This window comes from Condylura cristata, unplaced genomic scaffold, assembly GCF_000260355.1.
Source record: "Condylura cristata isolate star-nosed mole 26May11 unplaced genomic scaffold, ConCri1.0 scaffold00003, whole genome shotgun sequence".
In the NCBI taxonomy this organism is placed as follows: Eukaryota; Metazoa; Chordata; class Mammalia; order Eulipotyphla; family Talpidae; genus Condylura; species Condylura cristata.
Window position 1 is genome coordinate 52,697,885 of NW_004567104.1, and position 10,630 is coordinate 52,708,514.

A 10,630-nucleotide genomic window follows, 5' to 3' on the forward strand; every position below is an offset into this window, starting at 1 on the left:
CTTTTGTAATTAAAAAAAATGTAAATAAAAAAAATAAAATTCTGTGTTTCCACTATGGGATAAGTTTCTTTTTGAAAATATATGTATTTTTTTTCACTAAGGTAACAGTGGTCAGCAACACTGTATTATGATTCAGAAAAACAGGGGTCCACAATTTGAGTGAATGAATCAATTGGACTTAGTGGGCTTAACCACAGCACTAATTTCTGTGGACATTAGAAATAAACATTTTACATACATAAGAAATAATTCACAATCTATCAGTTACAGAAATCCAAAGTCAATTAATGGGGGGATTGTAAAAATAAAAAGGACTTTTAATAACTGATATCACTGCAGTGCTTTATAGTTTATAATATTCTTTCACATGTTATCTTACTTCAATTTCAGAAAAATGGATAAAATACCAGTCTTAAAAGAGACAGACACTAAAGTTCAAGGAAGTTAAATAAATTGCTTAAAGTACTACTTTTAGGAAGCGCAATAACTGGCTTATTTGTTTATTTTTGAATATCTTCAAATAGCAAAATTTCTGATTCTATATCTTCACTGAATTCGTTTCATTATGGAAAACACTTCTGAATACTTGTGTTTTGAGGACCCTGCCTTATTGTCAGTGTACCAACAAGATTTTATGATTTCAGTGGTTGGAGACTCTCTAAAACTGCTTATATTCATAAGCAATTATAGTAATACTAGCTGAAGACCATGGCTCATTTGAAATTTCAGATCAGAGGCTGTAAGTTCTGTGTGGACACACCTACTGAAAATTGGCTACTCTTTTCACAAAGATAAGCTTTCAGAAGCCATACCCATAATACTTGATTTCTCTGGCTGACTAGCACAATGGTCTAGAGACATATCTATGACAAAATACACATTAATCAGTAGCAGATACTATTCTTCAGGACATCTGAATATTTGAAATGAGGGATACAGGAGACCATAACAGGTTGGTAGCTGAACTCAATCATTAATGGCAATGCTCTAGGGAATAAATTCATGGGGATCTTTGGATTGTCTTAGTTTCTGATGTGGTCACTCTTGATTTTTATGATAATCAAATAGCCTTTCATTGTCAAATGGCTATCGTTACATTATGCTAGAGAAACTCACAGAGCCTTAGTCAATGGACTATTGTAACGAGCAGACTGAGTGAGTAAAACACCTTGGTTCAAGTCTAGAGTATTTAGCTCATAAGGTATCTAGCTCATAAGCTTATTAGCTGGGAAGACCAATCAAATGACAACCAGGGAGCCTCTCCCCTCCCCTTCTCTGGAACCACATTTCATTGCCAACTCAATATTAGTAACAGGAAGAAGCTCTGCCTTGTTATAGAACTTCATTGGTTTGTTGTGGACCATGTTCCTGCCTGTAAAGTGCTACATGCTATGGCTTTCTACAGATCCTGTTGGTTATTGCTGCATGTACTGCAGCTTCCAACATCATCTGAACAAGAAACACTTTAATCCCTGAACTTTGCTTCTAGAACATAACTGATTTCTATTAAACTCCAGTTCTTATTCTTCAAACCTAAATCCATCATGTCTTGTATCACTGTGTACCTTGTTGACAAGGTAATATAAAATGTAAGATATCTCATTTCTCTGAGCTGACACATTGTATTCTTGTAAATAAAAATAGATGTGTTTTCACCACATTATCACTGATAGAGCTGCTCTGAGGAGCTGTTGGACTCAGATGGCTCTTTTTCACTGATAGCCCTTTTGGCACCTGGAACTCATATGTTATAATCTCATACATGAAATGTGTATTTCCTTCTTGCTCTTTACAAGTTAGTCTTGTCCTGCACTTCTCATTAACAGTGGACCTGTCTAGGTTCTGTGTTAGCAAAATGGAGGAGAAAAAGTAAGATGCAAAGTAAAATGCATAAAAGGAAAAAGGGAAAGGACTGAAATGGAAATATAAATAAAATATGAGGAGAGTCAAAGTGTTTGGAAGAATTGGAAAAGAAATTCATGAAAGGCATTCAATGCAGCAATGTTTCTAGTGAATAGCAAGATTACACATGAAATGTACCCTGACAAACAGCAGACCTTGGTTTTGGTATATGGATTGACTTTGCATGTGAATAGTATCCCTAAAAGGTATCATTTGAGATTTCCAAATAAAACACATCATTTGGGATATCCAAATGTGACTATAGGGATCATTTAAAGTCTGAGTTTTTGGTGACTATTCTCGAGCTATGACTTCCATCCGGTTCTTTTCACTGAATATATATGTTTCCTCAAAGTATGGACTGCTGCATAGACTTTAAAACTATCAATAAGGAATTTTCACATTTTGAACCAAGATGAGCAAATATTTTACTACAATGGACATAAAGGATCTTGTGTTCATAATCTTCTCTTCACTGTGTTGCAGGAGATAGCTGTCTTTTCATTTGTCAGCTCTATTTCAGGCACTTTCTCTAACAACACCTTTTATAGTTTCACTGATGATGATTGCACTATGAGTTGATGGCTGTACCCATGGACCCAGTTTTCTGTTTGACAGATCAGAATGGCCATAAGAATGTCTAAGAGTTCTCTGAAAAATACTGAGCTGTTGGCTTTTCTTCACTTCCTGTCATATTTCTCTTATTTTCCAGTAAAAGCACTAACAGCAGGATAGACAGAATTGCTGTTACTATTAGAGTTGTCCCTTCTCCCTCTGTCACCTCATGCCTTGGTGCTGGACTTAACTCTGGATCATTTACAGTTACCTGTTTCTTAGAAGAACTTTGGAAAAATATTTTAGTGAGTGAAAAATCTACTCTTCAGAAGTAGGATAAAGGTACCAGGAAAATACTTTTTCACCCTGTTTCTTGACTGTTAGAAAAGCACGGGTAACAACACTTTTCCTAAGAGACATAAACTCTCCATTTCTAAAACTTAGTGATATGAATCCCAAGTGAATGTACTGATCATGTACATTACTAGGAGAAATCGATGGCATCCAGTTAATCAGAAGTCCCTATTAAATGTGAGCATCAATACAGAGTACCTTTTAAGGGAACTGTGTACAGAACATGTAGGGCTGAACTTCCCATGGATGATCTATGCCAACTTCATACTCTTACATACTCTCAGTAATGTCCAAGGAATGCGAATCTGTGAATATGGTTTCAGTACTGTGAAAGAAACTCATATAAACTCATTTTATATCTAATAATGTATTTACTACTTGAAATAGAATAAGCATTTCAAGTTAAACTGTTTATAAGCTTCTACAACTTACCTTGTAAATAAATTAAACATATTACTTTCTGCCTTATCTTTATGATAAATATCCAACAAAAAGCAAACTCATGACAAATTATAATTTTCACATGAGTGTACTTTAAATCTTATTAATATGTACTTATGCATTAGCTGCTTTGCCATTTTCTATTTTGATATGGTTATTGATACAACAATTAGAATTATATTGATATATTATTTTGGTTTATTCCTAATTTTAATGATCCCCCCCCAAACATCAGGAAAGTTATTTCTTCAAGTATGAAAGAAGAGTGCTGTTTCATGAAAAATCAATTGATTATACAAAGTTACATGAAAGACAAGTATTGAGCTATGGAAGATACCATGTCAGATAGTAAATTAAAACCTAAGGAAAGTATAAGAGATGAAATAAGAGCAGGAGAGGAGTAGCGTTATTTCATTTTAGAAAACTTTCAAGTTGTAACAGGTGCCAAAAAGATTTGGACCAAAAAGGAAAATTAAATGTATCCAGAAAGGAGAAAAAAATATTTAGCATTTAGGACAGTATGTCATTACAGCTATGATGGAAGAGCAGGGAGAGAAGTTAGATTCTAGAGGTTGAAAGAACACTTCTATAGTAAAGCATTCTACCCAACCCAGGATAGAAACCTTGGTAAGTACTGCAGAAGTCATCTAGTCATTTAATACTCAGCCACCTCTCAATTTTAGCTGAGTGACTATATTTCCAGGTCACAATTTCAGGTTGCTGAGTTACTGTAACCAATATCTGGCAGTAAAAGGATATGTTGCAGGAAATTTCCAGAAAGAACAGTGAAGGCTGCTTAAAGAGAATTGGGTAGGATTTTCATTTCTGCAATGCAGGTTGGATGCCAGTGCAGTGACTGGACCTACGGATACTATCTTAGATCAAACCAAGGGGGTGAACTTAGAGCTAAAATTCTGAACTAAGAGAGGTCAAACAGAAAGATAGGAAGCAGTTTTCTAAAGGCACTCACTGCCTGTCGCACTACCACAGAAGCTCTAGAGTTTGAACTGAGCTTCTCTTACACAAAAGAAAAAGTAAACTTTATGATGCTTAAGATATCTTTTTTTTTCCATTTCTGTTTAGTGCAGCTGAATCAATAGAGACCAATTCCATAGCTCCAAGATATTTCTACAAAACATACGCCATTTGTAGTTTTCTGAAGGGAAAGAAAGGGAAGCTATGATTTGACTCAATGAATCTTTTAAAACATATTAATGAGCTGTTCTACTCTTCAAATACAGAGATAAGATGTTACGCTACTCTTTTTTTTCACCATCCGCGGATGTATATGTGTTTTTGAAAAAGACTTTGTATATAGAGATTACCCAGAGGTATCTTGCAGCATAAGTAAGTTGTACTGTGGGAGGCTCTGGTCATGGTCACGCTACATCGTATAAAATCCACTTGGCACAGAAAAGGAAGATAAAACTAGCTACTTAGACAAAAGATTTACTGGTGGTGACACACATCCCACTTACATTCCATTTGCCAAACTATTTATGTGGCCATGATTAACTTCAAGGCATAGAGCGATACAGTTTTCCTCAAGATAGGGAAGGCCCTGGGATAAGGCCGGGACAGAATAGTGCTCCATGACAGAAACTTGCATGTTCCCATTGTTTTCACCAGGCTGGTAACCAAGTGGTTAAATAAATCTGGCAGACACAGGCTCCATAAATTCCTTGGCCCTTTGTTTTTATTACTATTTTTCCCCAGGCTGTGCATTCCTGAGCTATCTTTTTATAGCTTATCAAGTTGGCCGTTGTAAAAGAAAGGAAAAAAAGGTGTGTAACAGACTCTGAGACCAGACCCATTTAAACTGGATCTACAGGCCTGTAGCCTTTATCATAGCTCCATTTTGGAGAGGCCACAAGGTGAGCCCACCAAAGTGGGGTTGATTGGTGCTTATAACTAGCACCAATAAATGGGCCACACTTGGAAAGACTAAAGGACCGTGTCTTTTTAAATCATTAAGTTTGATTCATTTGTTCTCAAAATCTCAGCCTGAAAACCTACAGAGGCCCCTAGCCCTCTATAGCATCTCAGAGGATCTCTCATTCCCGGAGATGTCACCAGGAGCCTCTTCCTTACTCTTTCACGAGTCAATAAACACTGACTTCCTGCCTGCCCTCAACAATGTCCGCAGAGTCCTCTTTGCGATTTTGACCAGAGGGCATCAAAAGCCCTTTTCTGAACTTAGGCCTGGAAGCAGACCCCTTAGAACTTAGACCCATTTGAAACTGACTTTTGCAAATTTTATGGGACAGGGAGCATGATTCATTCTTCAAATAATTATAATTTTGATTCAGAAAAATTGTTGAAAAGAGTATTTACTATTTTTACATTGCAGTAGCATCTTGATTGCAGAGAACTGTGTATGTGTGGACATCTTTCTAGACTCTGCTCCTCTTAGTGTTCAACTACCGCCTTAAACTGCTTGTCATTTGCCAGATTCAGTGGTTGAACATAACCTATTTGTAGATTAAAATCTTTGTATTTAGTGGCAGTATAATTTTTAAGGAAGGACTCCAGAATACGAAGATTTTGATGAGTTTTTGCATTTTCCTTACAGTTCACAAAATTTGGTTAAGGTGAGCCTAGGGCTAATGGTACTGGCAGCGACAAAAAGAAGTCAGGTGGGTGAAGGAGGAAAGAAACTTGGCAGCTTTGAGTAATAACTTAGAGAAATAATGGATTGAAGCCCTTCCAAAAGATGTATTTACCAGAGGAGTGCTTTAATGTCACTTATATTGGTAGATTAAAAATACTTCAAAAGAAACGGCCTTGACTCATTGGTTTCCTCACTTTGGGACTATGACATTGTTAGGGAATCATGGATGACGGATGGCTAACAGGTCTTCAAATGGCTACTCTTGGTGCCGCTCAGTTACATCCGCTTTGACTAAGATGTTGGTCTGTTTCACCCCAGAGCCGTTAACCAATAGGTCTCAACCTGCTTAGCAGCTGCTTGAGCATAAGGTGGGACCTGAGTATCACCCTGATTCAAGGACGGGATTGACAGTCCAGTGTCATTTGTCCAATTGCCTGTGTGTGCCAGGCACTATGTTAGATGTCACTTTTCCATGCTGTTCAAGATAGAACATTCCTTGTGTCTTTATCAAATCAATAAAATGACAGAACATTAAGTGATTTAAATTTAAAAACAAGTCTACTTAACTTAAATTTCTGGACTCTGTGATGGCATAAAAATTCTTGGCATCAAAATTGTAATATTAAATTTTGATCTGTTCTCTATCTGTTGCACATTTATTTAAAAATATCATATTGCAGAAACAGTTTGTTCTTCTGAAAGAGATCTTGAAAGTAGTTTTGATTTTTTTTCCTGTGACACTAACAAGACTTTTATCTAAATTGGTTTGCCTGCACTAGTTCATAATATTGGTGAATGTTTACTATCATCATTTTAATTGAGGAAAGGATCTGTGTTGTGCCTTTCAATTTTCAAGTTCTTATTTCTATAACAAATATGCCTGAATGCTAAGGTGAACTTTAATCAAAATTATCAAGCTCATAGCTCTGTTACATAGGGAAATCTTTATAATTGCAACACAGCTGAAACTGATAAAGGCTACAAAGCTTTCATCAAATTAAAAACATATTAGGAAATTCAACTGTTACAGAAGAATCAGCCTTTAGATTATCCTGCTAAGTAATTAATATTTTCCTTTGTTGTTTGTTTCAATTTTAATATTTTGCTTAAAGCTTTATCTCAAATTGAAAGTAATTTCACTTTTAAGTTATTAAATCATTATTATTTCATTGGTATAAAGTAATTAATACTATAGAGATGTATAATTAAGAATTATAGGACCCAGGGCCCTCCCTGGTGGTACAAAGAGTTAAAGCATAGCACTCTAAAGCAATTGGCAGCCACTAAGCAGGAGTTCAATTCCCAGCTAGGGAGGTGACCCACATGGCACAGCAGACCTCTCTTGACCTGCCCGCTGCTCCTCTCAGCAGTGCATTACTGCTAATCTGCCTGTTCTGCTCCCACTCTGTCTCTGGTGAATCCATTCACCCCCACCCTCGCACCTCTGGTCTGTACCCCAGTTCTTGTATGCATAAATAAATACATCTTAAAAAAAAAAAAAAGAATTATAGGACCCAAAAGGTCCCTCTAGTTTATTTCCAGAGAAATAATCATTACTAATTGGTATGTTGGACCCAATATCCAGGTTATGTATTTCTACTAGTTAAATCTTTCAACTCAATATGTGAGATATTGTATTAAAATTCTTTGTTAGTTTCTCCCATCTTATATAACCTCTTTAATTAACACACCACATATAAGCTCAACTTATCAGAGGACTTATGCAGATGTATTTCAAAGTAAAATTTAAAAAAATCAATTGTATCTCATTGAGGTAGTGTTACTTTACAACACCATATGATTTTGAAGGATAAGTTCACACCTCATCAGATTTATGTTACAAGGCCACATCTTCTATCAAAACATTCATAATTAACTTCTTAATGGACATAGTGATCCTATAAAAATAATAGCCTTTGAGTTTATTTAGTCACATGTCCTATAAAGATTTACTCAGCGTACTAGTGCCCATTATGGCCTCAAATAGTCTCAGTTGCTATTATTGTCCTCTTTCCTGCCTCCTCTTGAGCGCACACATATGGAAGCACAGAAGCAGCAGATTTGCTGTACTTACTCTTCATGTTCTTTCCCGTCACTGCACATGCCATTTGTTTTTTGATTCTATCGTCCCACACCATCTTACAACTCTTACTTGTACTTCTTATTGGAAATTTTCCCTATCTCTACCAATTTTGTGATACATACAGTTGTAGGCAACCTACTTATTAACTTAGCTCAGTATGTTATAACTGGAACAAATATATGTCTCCAACATTGTAAATCTGACCCTGTAAATGCTCAATATTAGTTGATGAATAGACAGACCAATAGACAGATGATGGTACAATGATGAGCTGAATGAACAGATAGATGAAAAAATAAATGCATAACTTGGTGAATGTAAGATAGACAGCATGGAACTCTCTGAGACAAAGGAATCCCATCCACTCTGAAGTAAGTGCCAAGGCCTTGCTCCTCAAATAAAAGCCAACATGTAGACATTTTGTGTTCACTAAATGCTTAATATCAGAGTTAATATTCATGCTGATTTCATGTCTGGAGAATTCATTGAGATGAACTGCTTATACTTGTATCTAATTATCACTCAAGAAAAAAATGATTATATGCATCATTAAATATGCATCAGTCTAACTATTTTGTACATTTATTAGGAAAAAACATGATGTGGATGCAATGTTTATAACTTCTAATACGCTATCACTATATATTGTACTGTATTATACTATATTCATTATAATCACATACCATAGCATTATTATATATAAATATTATATATATTCTAATGGGGCTCTTGGGTTTCCACAGTTAATTATTTTTGTCAATGCAGAAACCTCAGCATATCAGCATTTACCACACTCACATCATTACTAAGTTCATGGTAGTGTTGAATCTGTTCTCAAATACCTAGAGAAACAGAATTTTCTAGTAACATTTCCTGTACATAAGGCAAACAATGAAAAGTAAGCATGAAGAATTTAAGAGCATGACCAAAACACTCTGCTGCTGACATACCTCTGATGTACCAGGTGTGGTCAAGCGCGGGAGATACATGCATATCAGATGCGGTCCTTCCGTTGCAGGTGCTCACAGTCCCAAGGAGAATGTAGGCACAGGAAGCTGCTTTACCTCCCTACCAGCGAACAGATGTGCTAAAAATAAAATAATAAGGAAAGAACTCCAATTACAACACTGATAAGGATTTTGAGAGAGTTAATACTGATCTATCCCACGGGGGTAACTTTGCATTCTAGGATTGTGGAATTTCAGCACCTGGAATTCATCGTATGTCTTTAAGCCCTAGCCTCTCATTTTAAGATACGGAAAATGAAGCCCAGGTACATTTAATCACTTGAGGCCTTGAGGAAGTCACTTAACCTCTGTAAGTTTCAGCTCATGCTGATGTTTTTCCTATAGGCAGGAACAGAAGGAGAAGGCATAAACTTGCATATGCCATAAAGCTAAATCATAATTCAGGCCTCAGGAGGCTATTAGTGATAGGTAGTGTTATTTCAATATGATTCAGTTCTTCTCTAACACTATAGTTTAAATAGAAAAATGTTAATTTGATATAATTTTTTTTCATTTAAAAATATGAAATCAATATTTAGAGCAAGCCAGAATGTTATACCCACTGAGATATGATAGCTCACCACATTTTTTTTCTTGAGAGTTATTTCCTTTGACCTGATTTTTAATACTGGATTTACATAAACAGAATATTTTAATTTATTCTTCTGAGTCATAGATATTTACTTGCTGAAATTATAAGAAATATTAATGACTCAGAGAAAAAATATTTTTAAAATAGGTATTTGAATACTTGAAAGACTGACTCAGCAGTATAGTTTCATGGCAAAAATTTTCTCTTTGTGTTTTCCCTATCTGAGAAATCCATCAGTCACTTTATAGGAAATTTTTCATTCTGATATTGTAATGAAATTTTGGTATAAGAAACAAAATATGGAGTATACATAATGTTCACCAGGAACTAAACAGTGATATTAATTTCCTGTTACAGAACTAATTTTTATTTTCTATGACCCACTTTTAGCTGATGATTTTCCATTTCTCAAAATTAATATAAATGTTACAAGTCAGTATTTGACAGTGGTGGTCAAGTCAACTAATGCATTAATAAAGGCAAACAAATTATTTTCTAAGTCTCACAAACAAAGAGGAAACTATGCTAAGTTAATTGTCTTTAACATTATTAATATATCATGTATATTTTAGGTTCACTTTACTTTGTATATAATAACAACAAAAATAGAATTGTTTCATTAGTATAGTTTGTTAAATGTGCACATTTACGTATTCTTGGTAGTCAATTCCTTAATTTCTGTCTTGCTAATAGTACAGTTGAAACCAGATAAATACTTGCTAACTTACAAAGGACATAGTTGTGTAGTTTTAAAAAGTACAGCTAGTATAGGAAAGGAAAATACTTTTATAATTTTCTACATAAACATTTTACCTTATTTAGATAATATTGGTTTATGGCATTCTATATGATTTAATGGTATGAAATCATACCATTCAGTGGTATGTTATCACATTACTTCACCATCAAGGTCTTACACCTCCACCATAAACAACTGGTGGAGGATGTTATCATACCACACCACACAAAGTATGTTATCATATCATACCCTTTACAGTCCCCTTCCCACCTTGCTCTCCCTCTTTTCCTCCTCCCTTCTCCCCCCTCCCCCAGTAGACTCATTTTTTTTTTTTTTTAAAGATTTT

At 35.2% G+C, this 10,630-nt stretch overlaps 1 protein-coding gene across 1 annotated transcript in view; it reads right to left on the reverse strand.

The window, feature by feature from the left end:
• HTR1F (5-hydroxytryptamine (serotonin) receptor 1F, G protein-coupled) overlaps positions 1-10,630 on the reverse strand; it is an 89,052-nt gene that overhangs the window by 32,939 nt on the left and 45,483 nt on the right. The window contains exon 3 of the mRNA XM_004675282.2: positions 8,897-9,033. Coding sequence (XP_004675339.2) covers positions 8,897-8,935 — 39 coding nt within the window. The 5' untranslated portion in view covers positions 8,936-9,033. The remainder of the gene's footprint in view (positions 1-8,896; positions 9,034-10,630) is intronic.